Here is a 20978-nt window from a genome sequence, read left to right on the forward strand (position 1 = left end):
AAAGAAAAGTCGTTATATATCTTTGTCATCTTAAACTTCTAGAAAATTATTTTTAACTTCGAAATTTCAATTACATAATTATATAACTATACTCTTTTGTACTCCAGTCCAAGGGTATTTTATAACAAACAAGACAGATAGAATGGAACCTTGAGACTACTTCCGAAATCGTTTTTTTAACACTTTGACCTGGGTAATGTTTGTTTTATAATAAGCTGTATTATTAATATCAATGCTGGTTTATAATTAAAAAAGTCAAATTTTTAAAGTTTATTTCATTTGACCTTTCAAATCCACCATCAAGTAAGAAATTATGAAAACAATAAAGTTAGAAAGATGTTGACAATTTAAATGATATATAGATATTTTTCGCCCGATCTATGAGTACACTAATATTTTTTACAATTGTTTCAGATACTTGCCTTTCCGAATGACTAACAGACATGACGTCAATTGGTGTTTTGGCCTTTTTATTTTGTTGCATCTGCCTGCTTGATGCTTATGCAGGTAAGAATTTTTTCATTGCAAAGTATTTTTTTTGAGAAAACAAAATTTTGGATATGCATTAAGACAGATCCTGTCTGTTGTTTTAGCTTTAATTTTTGGGATTCACATTTTTGATTGAAGCACAATTATAGCAACACATCTTTTGGATCATTGAATTATCTCACGTATTGTGTTTTATTTCTTTAATTTCTGAATTCTTTCAAAAAGACACTCAACATTCATTTCGTCGTTATTTTTATTATTTTTTTTTTAGGATTTTATTTTTTATTTTTCAAAACTCCCTCTATTAATTATTTCAAAAAAATACATACATGTAGTTTGAAGGTTATTTTTTTTTTAAATTACTAAGTAAATTGATTCTAATTTTAAAATACAAACACAAATATATTTTTCGGCAAAATGATAACGTAGATAAATTTATTTAGCAATCATACCATTCAGTTGGTCATGTACAATATAGTTATCAATATATCTGCTGCTTTCCTTAAAAAATCGTACAATAAAGTATGTTTCAACACAAAAAAGAAATGTATATTTCATGGCTGGTTTGGTTTATTTACCATTTACAGGGTATCGGTTCCTTTTCGGCTAGTTTTATAACATGTCTGACACTTTTATAGAAATGAACCGTTTAAAGAAAAAATAAGTTTCAGATTCTGAAACAAGTATAAAAATGAAAGTTGACGCTAAATACTTTGAGAGGGCAGACTTCGTGTTGGGTCTAGAAGCGTTCAGACATGCAAGGCACATTTTTATGTTACGTAATTCAATATGCATCGCAACAAAGGCTATTAATATTTTCAGAAGTCCAGATGGAATTTGCTGTCGAGATAATTTGATATTTTTTCCCACTGCGTTTCAATAAACGTAAACTACTTTGATTTTATGTGAAATTGAAGGAAATAGGGGGAATGATAGCACTTTGAAAATGATTTGGGAAAGTCCAATTACAACAAAACCGCTTAATTTTAAACATTCTATTGAATTAAGCACACTCTATCTGTTGCATGTATAGCACAATATATTTCTTACCTAACGATGCTATAGGAAGACCTTGATCAGAGATTAAATTTTTTTCCTCGAATTCAATTGAACCAAATATAACATTGATATATCTTTGGAAGGGTATTAGAAACCACCATTGTTTCATTCATAATTCAATCATGTCAACATTAAATTGCATAGTATAACAATTTTCAAAAGATGAATATCATTTCAAAATGAATGAGTCTAAATCGATTTATATATTGCTCAATATTCCTAGTTTTATAGTCTCTTAAAGTGGATATGTTAATTCTGATTCAGGATTTTTTTTTAGTTTTGAAAGTGTTATTTATGTGTAAATCACACAGACTTGTTACGTCGGCATTTTTCATAAAGCGCAATAGCGCTTCAGGAAAAATTCCCTATGTGCAAGGCTGTGTGATTTACACAATAATAACATTCACAAACTAAAATCCATTTTTTACATTTACATTTTAAATGTTTAAACCTAAAAAAACACACTCAATATTTGAATTTTTTGCTGCCTTTTATCGTTATATTTTCATTGACGGAAAGGACAAAATAGGCTAAGACCCCTTTTGGTCCCTAGTTTGGGGTGTCTTTTAGAATGATACAAAAGTTTATCAATTAAAAACCTGTTGTCACCCCTGCCTCAAAATTAGTATTGTTTCTAAGTTATGGGATACACAGAGGTCACAGGAAGGTCAAAAATGTCAATTTTCGAATTTTCTCACTTTTATGCAAATTTTCATCGATTTTACAGCACATTTTGGTTCAGAAAAAATAGAGCACAAGCTTGCCTATCTACCAAATTGATATATTTCATACACTAGTATCAGATGCATCTTACGTATAAAAATCTCAGATAGGCATGCTTGTGCTCTATGTTTCCCGATGTGAAAAGTAACTTAAATTTGACAAAATTCGGCCAGAATTGAGGAAATTCGGGAAAATGTCTCACTCCTGCACCCTCTTGTGGCCTCCGTGTAAGCTTTGAATCAAATTTAGTGCTGGCTTTAAAACAAACATCATTTTAAGTTCTTAATTACAAACTATCACAATTTTAACTGTGTTCTGATTTTTACATCAAATAAGGGGACAGTTACGTCCGTTACCATACCTCGTCTTTTATTGTGACGCTTTTTACGTTTGTATATTTGTTTACATACTGTGAAATCACTAATTTTCTCGGGGAGGGGGTTAATTTTTTTTGTTTTCGAGGCATGGAGAATTTATTACCACCACGAAATGTAAAATTTCATATGCATTAGTGTCAAACATTCACCAACCACGAAATCTAATCCCCACAAACCAATATTTTTTTATCAAACCTCGAAAATTTGACCCAACGAAGATATGTGATTTTACAGTGTATTGCATTAGATAAAGAAAGGGAGATCCGGAAACACTGACATCTAAATTTTGAAAAATGCAATTATATTAATTGAAAGATAGGTATACAAGAGAATGCTTCAATTTTTGCAATTGAGTACGACTTTCTTTGTTCTCAGTCTCTCTCAAAGCCCTTATTGCTATGTACAAGGGACCAAATGGTCTTAACATTAGAGAGATAATGCTACAAATGAAATTCTTAAAGCAGCGAAATAAGAGTATGAATAGCTTTTCATTTATGATTGTATGGATAAGTGGCAAAGAGAAAGTCATAATATTAAAAGTAAACTAAAACTTGTATGAATAGACTTAGATTATTCTGCATATAGTAACTATTGACACAAATTTTATATTGAAAATATAAACATATAACCTCAAAATACTGAAGTTACGAACTCAGATAAACTGTCACTTACTGTGGAATCATTTTAATTCGTAGGAGGCAATGTTCATGGAAATTCAACTTTTTTTGTTCTTGGGGATGTAATTTTGAAGGTAATTGTACATACATTGTACATGTACACAAAGTTATCGTTCGATGAGATAAAAATTGGTGGGAAAGGGGTGAAATCCTGGAACATTATTCCTCATGAATAATGATGATTTTATAGTATTAATGAAATCAGGAATTACATGAAGTATCCAAGGATTGACCCCAAAGTAATGTCACTCTTTAATAATAAGAACTCATCCACAATACTTGATGTACTTATGCCTCTAACTTTTTTTGACTGTTGAGTAAAACTTTAATTTAGATATCTGTAATATTTTATAAGATACAAACTTAAACCCGTTCTTAGGTTTAGCCAGTCGCTGAACCACAAGAAAATAATGATAAAAAATAATTTAAAAAAAAAACATTCGGAGGCCTTTAGTATGCTGCTTTCCTGAATTCATTTTCAGTTCATCCAAACATCTAAGTTTCTGACAGCCGTTTTATTTCCGTGCTTTGAAATAATCTTCGCAGCCAACTTGCACCAAAGCATCGTGCATTGAGCTGTACATTAAAATTATTTAGACTACGCAGGTGAGTTAAGACTAAGTATAGGCATTTCGATGCAAATAAACTAATTAATGTGCCTAAGGACTATATCTATTATACAGAGAAAGTTAAAACTTATTGTCTAATGCATACTTGGTACTCACGACATGAGACAACCAGTGCACATTATGACGTCACATTATGACGTCATTGTTCTTTACTACACAAGATTATAATGTACATCAACAAAAATGCTTCGGCGCAAGGGCATGCTCTATTTTATTTAACTGAAACAAGGTATATTTAGAAGCAAAATATTCCAAAGATTGCTGGTATTGCTGCACAAATATCAACAGCTCACTTGTAAACGTTTTAAGTTGAATCAGGGTAAAAATGTACAGTCCGGTGTAAGTTCCCTCAAATTCCGATCAAACGAGAAAATGCCTAGGATTTGTGCAGCAGTTTTATAAATCTATAGAATATTCTTCTCAGCATTATACATTTTTATGTAAAAATAAAAAGAGTAATCCCTTGCGCCGAAGCTGTTTTGTTGATGTGTTTTATTACCTCCAGTAGGTAAGTTCAATGACGTCATAATATGACGTCATAATGTGTACTGGCTATAACATATCCTGGGTACTAATTATGCATCAGAAAATAAATCAAAACTTTCTCTAAATAAAAAATATACCTCTTATGTGTTTTTATTAGCTCATTTGCATAGAAACGCCTATACCTAGCCTTAACTCACATGCGTACTCCACATTCAATCTGTTGTAAATTGATCTTCTCATGTACCGTCGGTTTCAAGAGCAAATGACGCTTAAGGTTGCCTGATTATCCACTCACTTTCTTTCTTCCTTGCACCTATCTATCTTTTAAATTCCATTTATAAGGTATTTTATGAAAGTTTTTTGTTTATCATTATGAAATAAATTATTTCCCTTTTTAGTAGTAAAAATTTCTCTGGTTAGGGTTTGACATTTAATCAGGTATCAAACTTTTTCAACATTTCCAAAATGACGAAGAAATGAGTGGATAACCTAAACGCCATCACTCTTGAATTCTAGGCTACAGCAGAAGGTTTTGCACAGGGAATGAAAATGAAACTTCAAATAATAATTTTAATAAAACAACTCAAAGCAAGACACATACTAGAACGATGGCATTGAAAATGGTTTAAGAACCCTCTATACACTGTCCACTAAAGAGTTCTGATTTGTGTTTTTTTTATGCAGACAGAGTAATCTGCCCTCTGATCAAGAATAAAATGAATTGAAATGCACAATTTATTACTTAATTTGTGATCAAATCAAGCATTCATAACATTTTAATAGGCCAAGTTGGATATATTGAACACTTCATTTGTAGATATTTTGCCCACTCATGTAAACAACAGTGATTTCTGTTAATCAGTACTTCATTGTCTTTAAACATTTTCCCTTGGGTAAATGCAAGGTACCCAAAGGAATTCTTGTTTTGTCATTTCCGTAAAAATTGATCTTGAAGATTATTTTACATTTATGATTGTGCCATATATAAAGTTAAAGATATGTATTATCCCGACAGTTGTTGTAGTTGTTGTATGAAATGAACCGTGATAATTCTCAGAAGTCCATTTAAACAGTACAAAGAGCCAACACGGACCTCTGAAAACAGAGATGGCATTAGGAGTTATGGAGGTGTAAGCATCCACTATCAACCGGTCACACCTGCCATATGCTCCTTGTCATTATCGGTTAGACGTAAAAATTCGTAGATAATTCAGTGTGAAAATAATGGCCTAACAATCTGGATGAAAAACGTTAGTCAACATTTAACTTAGAAACAGATTGTGTTTGAAAACACAACTTGTCAACTTTAGAATTTGTAAAATTCTGACTTTACGCGATTGTTGATATTTATGCATCATCCAAATTATTTGTCAATAGCCTGTCTCATTTTAGAAACTGTCCGTTTCTAGAACATGCTCTTGTACAATCAACTTGGAGACATAAACTTTAGTTGTTAGTTTGTCATCCATCTCCTTTTCTAGTTAAATATCAAGATATGAAACAGTATGTCAGACTCTGCAGTGTCTTGTATTGCGAGTTCAAAGGGATATATCAAAACAACTTAAGAAACGTATGATAATAAACATTGTTTATTGATAAAACGTAAAAATATCTAAATGTCGATCAAAAATTAATTGTACTCAGAGCATGCTCTTGCGTATCGAATCAGTTGGGAGACATAAACACCATATTCAGGTGATGTTGAAAGAAGTTCTTCCTTTCATGTAGAAGTTTTTTTTAATAAATCCTGATTCATTTAAATGGAAAAATTGATCTGCAAATAAGGTGCACAATTAGTACCCATGAGAATTCTAACAGGTAGTTGGAAGACCCGGTCTCCGAAACTACATAAAAAACGAGCATCTTTTCAATATCTAGTGTGTAGAATATGTAACACTTTTAACTTTGATAAAGAAAACCATCGAACAGAATTGTGTACCGCTAATGATGAGGTTCAAGCTTGCCCAGTGGAAACTCTAGGAATGTGTGTTTTATATGCTCTTAAAGTAGAATACGAACTTTACAATAGCTATAACTTTAAATAAGTTATATAAGATTATATTTAATATAATATCCAAACGATGTATTTGCTTACATGCAAATTTGATTGTTAGTCTCTCATTACACCATAAACTGTATATGCCAACATGATTGGAGAAATCAATGAATAGATGTAGTGTTTCATATTGTAGGGTATATTTGATGTAACAAATCATCATACCAGCAGAGATTTATACATACATATGTATTAGTAATTGTTAACTCAGTAAGCAGAAATCTGAATGAGATATCTACAGAACCTGTTGATGCTGTCTGATCTCTTTGATGTTATTGTTTGTAGATGTGATTTGTATGAATTCCTCCCGTTCTCAGATGACGGACGAGCAGAGGTTATATAAGAAGCTGATGTACAATTATGATAGAAACACAAGGCCCGTGTACAACGCCTCTCACTCTGTCCACGTCAACATTAGTATATCACTGACCCAGATATTTGACCTGGTGAGCACAATCAAGTGTTTTAATCTGCTTGTTTAGAGAATTATAAAAGAGTTAGGATTGCATGGCAATCTGGTCAAAGATTATGACACTTTTCTTAAATGTTAACAAAATACCATAAGTATTAGAAGTAGAAATTCAATTGAAAATCATCAGATATTTGACCTGGTGAGCACAATCAAGTGTTTTAATCTGCTTGTTTAGAGAATTATAAAAGAGTGAGGATTGGCAGTCTGGTCAAAGATTATGACACTTTTCTTAAATGTTCACAAAATACCGTAAGTATTAAAAGTACAAAGTTCATTTGAAAATCATTACCAGAAAATCCATAAAATTTTCATGAAATGTGAAAGAAATATGACATTATCATGATTAGTGAGAAGGATACATGATACTTTAAGGTTGCTAAAAAGACAGTGGAAGCAGAAATAAAAGATATAAAAGAGCTAATCTTACCATTGATAAAAAATTAAAATTAACCTCTAAGAGATATTCGCAGCATGAGTGGTTAATCAAGATATATACACATATGCTATTAATTTTACATTGTGTTAGGTATCTTCATTAATGATTTGTTTGGTTTCTATGTTTATGATTTCTGCTACTTGCACATCATTCAACATTATATTTGGTTACTCAATTTGCATGAGCATTACTGAAAAATGTACGTTAAGCAAACAAAATAACAATTTTTTCGTGCAGTGGTACTTTTGTTTTTGGTGATAGCCTATCATTGTAAAACATGTAAAAATAATACTAAGTAAGAGTGATTTTGATTGAATAATACAAACTGTAGTGATAATCGCCAGCCAAGGATTTTTCTTATAATGTTTAAGGTTTGTTTTTTTATATCTATAAAAGTCATTTCACTTGCATAGCCAATATGTAAAACTTTCCAATCTAAATTATGATAAAGTTATCCAACCCTTTTTTTCAGAAATGAATGAAGTTGTTTTTTTTTCTCAACATAATTGATCAGAATCAGACATGTCTAAAACTGAAATAGCTATCGTATCCTATTAACTTCTCTTCTGTGTTTCAATAAAGAAATTGAAGCCTTTGATAGCCGAACATCACAAGTTTAATAGATGGCAGTGGGCAAAAAGTAATAATGATAATCCAGTTTGCTTTACCGAGTTAGAAGTGATTGTTCCTCATCAGCCACTGGGATCTCTAAGCTTCATATAATATGATCTATATAATATAATATATTCATGAATGTTACCTATCTGAATTTTCACAAGCAGTTAAAATTGCATGGACCATTCAAATAGATTTATAAACTTAATACTAGAGTACTAGTTTTCAGAAGTGTAGACAGTTGTATGAATAAACTGACAAATATTAGAAACAATGAATATTCAAAATAGAAATTAACATTACACTTTCTATTTTAACTGCCAATTTCATCTATCGCATTTATCTCTGAAAGGAGGGTTCAATAAAACGAAGAATGATATACAGTTTCCTATAGGTAAAGAACTCCGTGTTATTTTTGGCACAGATACGAGTCTTCTTTCTTTCAGAAAGAAATCTCATATAAATACACTTTAAGTTCTTGTTTTAAGCAGTGTTTTATGCACTTTAGGGGGATAATTGTTTTCCAGTTTTTTCGCAGAGAATGAGAAATCAAGATGGTACCTTAACTTTCTAAATAATTTTTTTTATATTGTAGGATGAGAAAAATCAAGTCCTTACCACCAACATCTGGCTGGATCAGGTAATTGGTTGCTCGTAACATTTAGTTCCAAACTTTATTTATGATTTCTTCTTTATATGTCATACTTTGTATCATCATATAAATGTAAATCTGCATGTTGTTGAGGGTAACACTGAAAAGTTCCATCCCAATAAAACCAGTGTCAAACGAGGCGCAGCAAAAGATGACAATTATTTTCAAGGGGTGAAAATTTTCAGTGTTAGCCTCAGCTCCATGCAATTTCTATTATATTATACTGAATGTTTTATACAAATAAAATTGAAGCGCGTACATAGATTCTGAGCAGTCAATATATTTTTTGAACATCACCCGTCGTCAACAATGTTGACTGACGCTAAATTCTACCACGCTGGAGGGCGTGGTTTCCTCTTTCAGAGGGTGAGAGAGGTAACACTGTTTTTTAGATAAATGTTTCTCGACAAATAATATTTAAGTTATTTACATGATAATATGATATTCCGTTTTACTGTTGATTTCACGTAATCACGTGACGGTGTGATCCGACTTTCCACATTTTCTGAATCCATATCCCAATTCTTTAAAATTGATGTTGTATACGTACTACATAGTATTAATGACGTTCTTTCTTGCATATCCAGAAAAGTTTATTGAAAGTGTCTTCTTCTTAATACAAAACGTCGTATGATTGATCCCTTATATTTCCTTTTCATAGTTATCTAATAATAAAGGTTATATACACTAGACAAAATTGCTAATGCACCACCAAAGAAAATTTAATATTTAACTTTTCAAAACTTGGTTATGCTGTATTTTATATATAATAAAGGGGTATATACACTAGACAAAATTGCTAATGCACCACCAAAGAAAATTTAATATTTAACTTTTCAAAACTTGTTTCTGCTGTATTTAATATATAATTATGTAACTTAAGGTAGTATAAAATAGATAGGCCAAATTTTTCCTCAAATTTAATTTTTTTGAAACTTTGAAATTTTGTTCTAGGATACAAAATCTCTCTTTACATATAATTTGAAAGAAATTCCACCGCACATTTTTGCCCACATAGTTTGAAATATGCACTATCAGACCTCTGTAAGAAGATATTGTACTTTAGAATGTGCATTTTTTTTGAATTACCGATTGATCTATTGCAAATTTGAGTGATGCTTTTTTCATAAACACAACCTTTCTATTACTAACTTTCAGTAGCTTATATTGATACCGGTATATTTAAGTAAAATTTGACGAAAACATAGAACATACATAACCCAGGAATTGAAAATTCACATGTAAGTATGCTACACTTTAAGTTTTCTTAAGAAAAATTATATTATTCATTTTTTACAAAAAAATCAATAGATTGATTGAAATGGAATCCAGATTAAAATGTGTCAAAATGGGGATCATTGAACCGACTGTTTCATGCACTACCTTAAGTAAAAAATGAGGCATTTAAATGTCTTAACTAATAAATAAATACAATGTTAACTGCAGCGTTACCATTTCATAGAAATAATGAAATAGAACGCACGCTTTTTTGGAATAATAATTTTCTATTTTTATTCTTTGTATTTGTGTTCTTTATGTTTGTTCTAATTAAAAAATCGTTTTAAAAAAACACACCCTGTACGGCGTTTGACCCTGTAAGAGCGTGCAAAAGCAGCCAGTATAGTGTCTGCAGGGGGTTACTTTGGAGAAATAAAAAATCAATACAATTAAAAGATTATTCATTTCTCTAGTGAAAATTTGTTTTAAATAGATTAACAAACATTAAAATGTTTACTATAGATAGTCACGGCATTAAGTAAGCACCACGCGACAATTTCAAGATTGATCCACAAAATTTGGACAACCGGAAGTTGGGTGGACTAGGTATGGATACCGAGGCACTGGATGACTACTAGGCGATATGATAGTTAATCGTTGTATATTACCTGATTGTTAACTGAGAGACTGCTTCTGTTTGCAACCCCATGGACCACCATCGATTATCATCAACTTTGTATCTGGGCAAAAACGGTAGTCAATTCCACTGTATTTGAAAAGATGGCATATTAGATATACTAGTGCCGATTAGGCAAATGTTCAAATCACATATAAAGAAAAACAAGTGGTGCGTTAGCAATTCTGTCTAGTGTATATAATAAATTTATCATTATAACAGTCACTTGCTCCGAAAAGCCGGATCAGGTCTCGTTGACAGGCGCGGATCATCAGATCAACTCTGGAGTCCTTTGAAGACACAAAAGGTTCACAAGTTAAACCTAATTTTTAAAAAAAGCAAATTAAGCATATTTAGAAAATTTCTTTTTCATATAAAAGAGAGATATCCCTAAGGACCCTGGATGTAAAAATTAAATATTTATTTTGCAAAGTAAAGACTGATTTTTAAACTTTTTTGCGAAGAAGATGAAGCTTTTTGACATAAGAACGAGACAAAATGGCGTTAAAAATCAATGTAACATGTAGTTAAATGTTTATCCCTTGTTTTAATAGAAAAAGATTGTGGCTCAAACATACCCAATGTGAGCTTTTCTGATCGAAAAGTATCCGGTGTCTGTCTGTCTGTCGTTAATTTCAATCAAACTTGCCACAAAGCATCTTTGGGGAAAGAAAACCTTTTTTTCACATGAAGAGTCAAACCCTGTTTCCAGGGAAGATACTTAAGAATTAATGTAAAGGAGACGGGAACAAGGAGAGAAAAATGCCTATGATCAAGAAAGTGAAAAATGAAATACATACAAAAAGTATAAGAACAATATTCAAATATTCATATTATGCTTAACAAAAACATGAAGCAAGGACCTTAAAAATTCAATTTTATGACACAAAATATCCTTATTTTTCCGAGAATTACTTGAAGTTCAGTTAATCAAATGTCATATCACAAACAAGTTTTGTCGTTCGCGTGGCGCAGTGGTTAGATCGTTTGCTCTAGAGTCGCGGAGAGAGGTGTTGATCCTTACGTTGCGGGTTTGAATCCCACTGCGGAACGTACAGCCCGGTCCTTTGAATGAGACTGTATAAACCGAGATCCCGTGTCGCGATAGGTGCTGGCACGAAAAAGATCCCTCACTGCTCAAAGACAGTAAGTGCCGGGCACAGGTCTAAATTTGCAGCCCTCCATTGGTGAGTGATGGCGTCTCAATATGAGTGAAAATTCTCGAATGGACGTTAAACAAACAAACAAGCTTTAAATACCGCTATCTGTTATGAGTTGTGTGCTGTAGTGGTGAATGTGTCAGTCTCTAAGAAAAAGCCGATACTCAGGATTTTTATGGCATGGGTTCAATTCCCAACAAATCCTTATTTTTTACCAGAGAATATTTTTTTACTGGGAGAATTTTCAGCAGAAAAGTTTTGTTTGTCATAGTTTCATACCTTATCAATAATAAGAACTATGCTCTAAATACTAAGTTCATAAATTTATACATTTGAATCTAAAGGCATTTCGCCAATGTTGTTTTCTCCTCCTCTTTATTCATCTTCTCAAGAACAACTTGGCCAGAAAAGATGAAACTTATGTCAAAGTTTCATTACATAGTGTAGATTTACATGTAAGTTTGTTCGAATCCTGACCCCTGGAGTAGGGTGGGCCACAACAGGGAATCAAACTTATGCATAGGAATATACTTGTATAGGAAATATCTTTAAAAATCTTCCCTAGAACAGCAAATCCACGATTAGTCATATTGATTCAGAAGCACCCTACCCTCGGTAGAGCGTTCTCTCCGTGATCGGAAGGTCCTGGGTTCAAACCTCACTGACCTAAGTCGATAAAAAATTGGTAGCAACTGTTCCTTTGCGAAGCGCTCAGCACTTGCGGGTCTTTTGGATGAGAACTTAAAAACCGAGGCCCCGTGTCACGACAGGCGTTGGCACGATAAAGATCCCTTATTGCTCAATGGCCCTGAGTGCCGAGTAAAGGTCTCAATTTGAAGCCCTGCACCGGTATATGGTGACCTCTCTAGATATATATGAGCGAAAATTTCTCGACTAGGACGTAAAACAACAAACAATCGATCAATCAATCAGATACATTCTCAGGTATTGTAGATTTACATTTGTTCAAATCAGGACCCACCCGGGGGGATTAGGGTTGGGTTATAAATGGGGGTCAAAGTTACACATAAGAATACATAGAATCTATCTTTAGAAATCTTCGTCTCAAGATCAGCAAATTCATGATCAGTCATATTAATTCAGAAGCATCATCATGAAGTGTAGATTCATTTTTTTTTTTCAAATCATGATCTCGGGAGGTTTTGTTGGGCCACAACTGGGAATTACAGTTTTACCCCGGAATATATAGGAAATATCTTTGAAAATCTTCTCAAGAACAGCAAAGCCATGATTAGTCATATTAATAAACATATGAAGAAGCATCCCTGGGTAGTGTAGATTCAATTTTTTTTTAAATCATCACACCAGGGGGTAAGGTAGGACCACTTTCATATTTCAACTTTTAAATACTGAACTGATTTCTTTATTCTAGCCAAAGTGCATAGCTTATCGATGTAACCAATTGGCTTTTGTTTATTAAAGCAGTAATTATGATTTAAATACGCGTACGTATTGTATTAAACTTAAAATATTCGTCCTTACATTACGTTTTATATTACACGGGAGGATGAATGAGAAATTGAGCTGGGACCCGGCTGATTATAACAATCTCACAGTGGTTCCTAATTGACACGTCATTACATAATGTTTTACCGGTATATTACACGGTTGAGTGGATGAGAAATTGAGCTGAAACCCAGCTAATTATTTCACAGTCTTTCTAATCCACATACCGATACATATTGTTGTGTATTACAGAGTTGGATGCTTCCTAATCGACTCATTCTTACATAACTTTGTGTATTACAGGGTTGGATGGATGAAAAGCTAAGCTGATTATAACAATCTAACAGTGCTTTCCTAATTATATATTCTTACATAACTTTGTGTATTACAGGGTTGGCTAAAAGAGATGTTGAACTACAATCCAGCAGATTATAACAATCTATCAGTGATTCTTAATCGCCACGTTCTTACAAAACATTGTACATTACAGGGTTGGGTGGATGAGAAGTTGCGCTGGAACCCAGATGATTATAATAATCTGACAGTACTTCGTATTCCGTGTACCAACATCTGGTTACCAGACATAGTCCTCTACAACAGGTGAGCCAAACATACCTTAGGCCTTCAACAGGTACTCGTACATGTAAACGAGGTTCTTCAGAACGTTTTCGTATATTGGAAATTATATTAATGAAGAAGACAGATATACAGCTATGAATGTTGTCCAATCTATTTCTTCTTATTAAAAATGAATAAATGAACTGTTTAATTAAAAAAAAGCAAATTAATAAATCATATTAAAAAATGCTTTTTTGCATTGTTTTAAAAAATTCAAATATTCAGAAATTTTGTAATTGTAACATCAATTATCCGTCAGAGTAATCTGACCTTAGATTGATTGATTGTATGTTGTTTTACGTCCTATTCGAGAATTTTTCACTCACATAGAGACGTCACCATATACCGGCGAAGGGCTTCAAATTTTGACCTTTACTCGGCACTCAGGGCCATTGAGCAGTGAGGGATCTTTATCGTGCCAACGCCTGCCGTGACACGGGGCCTCGGTTTTTAAGGTCTCATCCGAAGGACCCGCAACTTTCACTTCAAAGTGCCGAGCGCATGGCGAAGGAACAGTTGCTACCCAGTTTTTATCGACTTAGGTCAGTCGCGGCCGAACTCACGACCTCCCGATCACGGAGCGAGCGCTCTACCGACTGAGCTACCGCGAACGGTATCTGACCTTAGATATATCCGTTCAACATTGACTAGTAGTACTTCCAATGACACAAGCTCATGAAAACATTTTATTGAGATGTTGAAATAGACAAATGTAATGTACGAAAGCCCATTAAGGACTTATATTCGTTATATCAATTTCGACAATTCGTTATATCAAATTCGAAAATATTTTGATAGATCCTAAATGGGCTTCCGTACAAATGTCCTCGGCTGAAATCTGAAAAAATGAGTGGGTGTTTGAGTGCTTTTCCTGGATCCAGAAAGTTTGCTATAATCTGAATCTTACGGGCTAGAAGACCACTTCTCTTGTTTTAATTTCTTGATTACCTTTACAGCTTTTTTAAAGTCTACATTTTTACAGAGATGTTCAGTGAAGATTTTTTCTTTGAGTATGTTTCGGTTGCAAATGGATGATGGGAATTAAAAAATATTGTGCATAAATCTTTTTAATCAATAATCTTAATTTTCTTGATTCTCAATCTTTAATTCAAGATTAAATCTCGTCTTTGTGGAAATTCTACTTTCGATTTATAACGTCTTATACGTTAATTATTTCATTTATTTTACAAGACATATAATATCATTAAGATATTTTGTGACTGTAGATTGTAAACTTTATATTAAATTTAAAGTAGACTTTTTAAAAAATAGATAAGGTTTGACTTTTAAACATCTATCGGTAGATGCGGATTGGTCATGTGCTCAAAGCCCATGAAGCCCAAAGGGCGTCAGTCCCTAATGATATCAATGAGAAATTACTTCAATTGTTAACAATATCATAATTCTTCGTAGTCATGTGACGGGCCTTTATTCAAAAAATGATAGGTCTGCATTGCTCTAATAGTGCTATATATGAAAAAAAATTTGCAAATGTAGATATAAAATTTTTTATATATCTTCAGTGCAGAGGACTACACAGAGGGATATATGGAGGCGCTGGCTATGGTGTCCTATGAGGGTCAGGTGTTCTGGCCCCCCATTGTCAAGTTCCGCAGCACCTGTGAAATCGACATCACCTATTACCCGTTCGACGACCAACTATGTAAGATGAAGTTTGGCAGTTGGGCCTACGACGGGTCACAAGTTGACGTTTTTAATACAACAAAAGGAGTAGACCTGACAAACTTTGTGCTCAATGGTGAATGGGAATTATTAAGTGTCAAGTCTATTCGTCACAACATCCGGTACCCATGCTGCTCTGAAATGTTCCCGGATGTAACGTTTTGGATCCACATCAAACGTCGCACGCTTTATTACACGTATAATGTCATCATTCCCTGCGTGATGTTATCTGTTTTGACAATGGTAGGATTTTGGATCCGACCCGAAAGTGGCGAGAAAGTATCTCTGGGACTTACTGTCCTCTTGGCATTTTCTGTCTTTATGCTACTCATTGCAGAAAACATGCCAGCCACTTCTAACTTTGTTCCATTGATAGGTATGATTTAGTTTCAATTATAAATATGTACATTGATTGATTATAGTCAAAGATGTTGAATTTCTGAAATAAGTTTACAGAGTTCTTTTTAATCATTTCAAGATAATGAGGATTTAAGATTTTATGGTAATTTCATATACACTGTACATATAGCGAAGTTGGTTCAAATGAGGTTAGAAGTCTCATTCAGAGCAAAGTTTCAATAGTATCAAGATAGTAAGCCGGACACAGTTCGTGCTCCAATGACAATATTATCACAACAATTATCTTGTATTGCCTTTGATTCCATGGTATCTACAGAATCTTAGATCTCGCATTCCTCAGTGGTCGTCCTATTTATTGAATACAGCTTTCGCTTCTGCTATTGCAAATTAAGAACCACAAAACACAGAAAGCTTGTCTATCCATCTTTATTTTCTAATTATAGGGCAATGGTTCATCTTCCAAACAATGAATAAGATATTTCCTGAATTTCTCAATGTTCACTAAGCATTAGCATTCATCATTTAGATCATAACCCAACTATTTCACTCAACAATTCAAATTGCTCTCCCGTATAATTCATCAAAGTCAAATTTAATCATTCCTTGCTAGTTGTGTTTTGTATCGTAAAAAAATAAGAAAAAAAGACTCAGCCACAAAAACAGACATGTAGACGGTGCAAAATACTAGTATTTCGTTGACTGCTATATAGTTTGTAAAAAAAAGTATGAATGGCATTGTTTTAATGGTGATTTCATTAGCATAGAAGTTTTAAGGACCTGTTTGAATAAAACAATGATTAAAAGAATGATTGTATGTTGTTTAACGTCCCGTTTGAGAATTTTTCACTCATATAGAGACGTAATGATTAAAAGATGATTAAACAGAAATAATTTTACTTTTCTCTCTTTTAAATCAGGTATTTATCTCACGACAGTGATGTCTCTGACATCCTTTTCCGTCATCATGGCTGTTGTGACGTCAAACATTAACGTTAGAGGATTCAAAGAGGTGGATCTTCCGAGGTGGTTCCGAAAATTAGTTATATTTTGTGCAAAGCTGAACTGTATGAAACTTACGTATGTAAGAGACACAGATTGTCGAGCGAAGGATGATGAACATGCAAAAGAAAAGTATTATCAGATGCACACGACTTTCTCAAATGATTCAGGTTGTGCTCTGATTGACTATGAAAACAACAGTACAAAGCAAAAGTGTGAGATGAACAGCAAAATTACTGGTCACGTGAGGGAAGTGGAACTCGGCAGCGATTCATGGGTGACCAGAGAAATCCTCTCTCGTCTCCAGCTGTTAGTAGATAAGGAGGAAGAGAAGGAGAGATCTGACCTGTTGTGTAAGCGCTGGATGGAGGCGGCAGAGGTCATTGACAGGTGTTTGTTCTGGGTATTTATCTTCGGTACTTTGTTATCTACGATCATTCTGTTGATGGTTATCCCAACTGTTCGCCCTTTTGAGCACCACGGCCCGCAGTTTGCTACGTGAGACTTGTGAAATACTTTGATAAGTACACAGAGTGTTGAGAGCTAGGAAACGTCTTATAAAAAAGGCACATTCTTCTGTGCCATTTCTGCTGCCCTAAAGTGACGTGCGCGAAAGGATGACTTTTTTTTCAAGACGCAACGGAAAACCATTATCTACATGTAAATGTACATCATAAATTCGAAATTACCTGGTGATCAAACAAAATTCGTCATTACAGAAGGACTTTTATCGCCTATCTTATTTTTTATCACAGACCTCTGCAGACAGGAAATTTTAACCAAGTGTTATTTTAAGCACAATCTGCATTTAAAATGACATTGTCCCACTGATTAGAAAATGACGCATCCCTCCTAAAATTCAATCTTTCATGTTTTACTACTTAAAAACACTTGTCACTTTGTTAAATAAGCCCCGATTTAACTCTCATCATTTAGAATCAGGAAAACGGGTCGAAAATAATATCAATGTAACTGATACACATTACACATATACAGTAAATTTAGTATGATACAACATTACCTCTCTATCATTAGAGTTTGATACATGTAGCTTTGAGAAAGTCAGAACTGGTCACGTGACTGCCGTTTAATCTTGCTTGGTGACCATCTGTACTCAACAGACTCTTATGTAGTGTACCTTGAAAGTATTACTATAAGTGTTCTTATTTGGACATAATCTCAGCGAGATTCGCCGAGACTAAAAATTTCGTACTGATGCCTCTTTTGAATCTCAGACCCTTGCCATACAAAGTGATTCTTAACCGAACTTCGGCCGCTTATTACTATTAATTGTTGAATCGAATCCCCTGCCCGCTTTAACTTTTCGGTTTCGACATCCTTTTAACTCTCTATCTCTATAAAACATTCGTTTCTTACCTTTAAAAGGTTTCTTTCTAAGAAAAAAATCAAGTTGTTGATTTTTGAAAGCATTGCCATATTTGTTTAAACCTTCGATTCCGAAGACTTCCAGTCAGAGTCATACTAGTAAATTGTCTGCTTCATAATACGTCGTGCTATGATTTATAGTAAAGAAAACTATGTGTGGGCAAGCCAAAACTTTGTCTCGATGAATCTCGGTGAAGATTAATTTGGGCAGAATTCATATTCTAATCTAATGCATTAATTAATGTGTAAGGTAATGCAATGTATTTTTAAAAGAAATCTTGACTTTTTGTTAAAGCATTTTGATATTTACAGAGCATAATACAAATATTATAATGTGTACTGTATATCTTTTTTCTTTTTCTTTTTAGATGCACTTGTATTTTATATTATTGACAACTTTGAAAAGAAACAAAGAAATGTCAATTAATAAATATATATTAACAGTATATGTGAAGTGACCTATCGTTCACAATATTTGTACCATGACTTTTAGCTACCATCAATTACACTGTTTATTGCATTGCAAATGATATGAGTGGTACTGTTGTATCAAAGATTTTTTTTTGTGGAGTTGTTTTAATGAACCTTTATTCATTAAAGGAACTTTTATTTTAATGCTACTTAATACCATTGAAATAAACTTCATGTATTATAAAAGCCTCGTTTTCTCTATTTACCTTCGTGTATTGCATTGGTAAATGTGTCCGTTGTCACTCTATTTGTGTATTTGTACACGTTTTTATAACAATTTTCGATTTGAAGTTTCTGATTTCATTTTAACCTGTGAAATTGTAGACTGACCCCACCATTTGCAATAAATCATGATTGTCATTATATTGCAATGTTACTAAAATAAGTTTCTTTATCTTTTTCAAAATCCTACTTGACCTGTACAATTAATTTTAAAGAAAGATTTTTTTGTTTGTTTGCAGTTTTACGTCCCCAGCAAGACTCGTATGAAACGTCACCAGATTTAAATTTAGATCTTTATACTCGGTACTCAAGGTCATTTAGCAGTGAGGGTTCTCTCGGTTTTTAAGGTCTCATCAGAAAGAAACACAATTTTCACTTCAAATTGCCGAGCGCTTGGCAAAGGAACAGTTGCTACCTATTTTATATCGACTGGGGTTTGTCGCAGTCCGGTTCCGATCATGGAACGAGCGCTCTACTCAAAGAAAGATGTTATGTTTGAAGAAATGAGTCTTTCAATTGATTCACAGTTCTTCTCTTCAAGTGCTTTTGAAGCATAACTTCTTGACAGAAACCTTGTATTATAAAGTCTGTCACATATAGCACAGCTATTTGACAGAAACCTTGTACTATAAAAAATTCTGTCACATATTTCGACGAATAATGCTATAGTTAAAAATTATTTTATTCTCACTTTCTCCAAATTTTCTTTCTATAATGTGTTTCTCCTTTTTGTTTGAGTGAAAAAGAGTAACTTTTCAGAAAAATGGAAAATCAAAATTGCAAAAGCGGGAGTGCACATTATGACCTATATTCCGGTTATTTTTTGAGAGTTTAAGTAAACTGTCATTTTCCCGGAAACTTAAGAATGTAAATGTGCTTTAGACACGAGTGATTACTATTATTGCACATAGTGAATTACATCTCTTTGTATGTAAGCTGAAAACTAAACCTTTTTATGACATATATTTAGGGATCCTAAAATAGTGTACACCAATAGGCGGGAGTATTGCATGTTTCCTTCTGGGACATCAGGAAGTTCAGTTTCTTGACAAACTACATAACATGATATTTTTAAGGACGGAAATTCTTTTTTCTAGAATGTTGCTTGGCTATTTTTCTTTGCACTGTATGTACTTTAATCAATCGCGAACTACATGACATTCAGAGATTCTAAAAAAGGATTAAGAAAACTGACAACTTCATATTTGATGTTGACCATAAAACGATAGATAAGTTTTTATGCCCTGTTCGCACGAATGCGCATTTAACTTTTACTAATTAAAGCGAAGTAAAATAATGCGAGTTTAATTAATTCGAATTAAACAGAGTTTACGTTTAATTAAATTAAACTCCCTCTGTAAACAGGGCATCTAATCACATTTGACTTATGTATTTCTTTGTTACTTTTGTCCTTGTAGTAACTGGAAATGTACAAAGGATAAAATTAATGAAGTTTTTACCTAAATTCACAACTTATTTGTCCTTAACACTGTATCTATTTTCTCTAAATTCTAGCAAGAATGATAAAATCCGTGCACCTCTTTTGAATATACTTTGCAAAATAGCGCCTCCATGTAAAAATAATAACTGTAATGTATTTTGTTGGTATAACTTGGGAGAAGAGGGAGCATTCTACTCTTGTTTTCTTTATGCCTACGTAATCAAAGAATCGGCGCTATATAGTTTTTGCCCTATCCGCAACGTCTGTCTGTCTAGCTGTCTGTCTGTTTGTCCGCAAAAAACTTTAACATTGCCAATAACTTTTGATTGGTTGGAGTTATGGCTTTCATACTTCACATATGTATTACTTGTGACAAGACCTTCCTTTGGGTACCAACATATTTGACCTCTTGACCTTGGAGTTTGACCCAATTTAGCAAAAAAAAAAAAAAAAAATACCCAACCTTAATCTTGGCCATAACTTTTGAACAGTTGGTGCTAGGGCTTTCATGTTTCACATGCATATTTATTGTAACAAGTACTTTCCATGGGTGTAAATATTTTTGACCTTTTGACCTTGACCTTAGAGTTTGACCCACTTTTAAAA

The 20978-nt window shown here is 33.2% G+C and overlaps 1 protein-coding gene across 1 annotated transcript; it reads left to right on the forward strand.

The window, feature by feature from the left end:
- The first annotated feature begins 437 nt into the window (after positions 1-437).
- Positions 438-18600, forward strand: LOC133202367 (neuronal acetylcholine receptor subunit alpha-5-like). The gene is made up of 6 exons (XM_061338186.1): positions 438-507; positions 6782-6942; positions 8615-8659; positions 13683-13792; positions 15334-15869; positions 16771-18600. Exons 1-6 carry the CDS (start codon positions 444-446, stop codon positions 17352-17354), a joined length of 1500 nt encoding a protein of 499 aa, XP_061194170.1. The 5' UTR covers positions 438-443; the 3' UTR covers positions 17355-18600.
- Positions 18601-20978: the final 2378 nt, after the last annotated feature.

This window comes from Saccostrea echinata, unplaced genomic scaffold, assembly GCF_033153115.1.
Source record: "Saccostrea echinata isolate AGI-Se365-2 ecotype Australia unplaced genomic scaffold, CSIRO_AGI_Sech_v1 ptg000002l, whole genome shotgun sequence".
Taxonomy (NCBI): Eukaryota; Metazoa; Mollusca; class Bivalvia; order Ostreida; family Ostreidae; genus Saccostrea; species Saccostrea echinata.

What these genes read in the sequence shown, in the direction of transcription:
- LOC133202367 (XM_061338186.1), top strand. Translation starts at nt 444, where the DNA reads ATGACGTCAATTGGTGTTTTGGCCTTTTTATTTTGTTGCATCTGCCTG. An exon ending in TGACCCAGATATTTGACCTG is followed by an intron (nt 6,943 to 8,614) that starts GTGAGCACAATC and finishes TTTATATTGTAG; the next exon opens with GATGAGAAAAATCAAGTCCT. An exon ending in TAACTTTGTTCCATTGATAG is followed by an intron (nt 15,870 to 16,770) that starts GTATGATTTAGT and finishes CTTTTAAATCAG; the next exon opens with GTATTTATCTCACGACAGTG.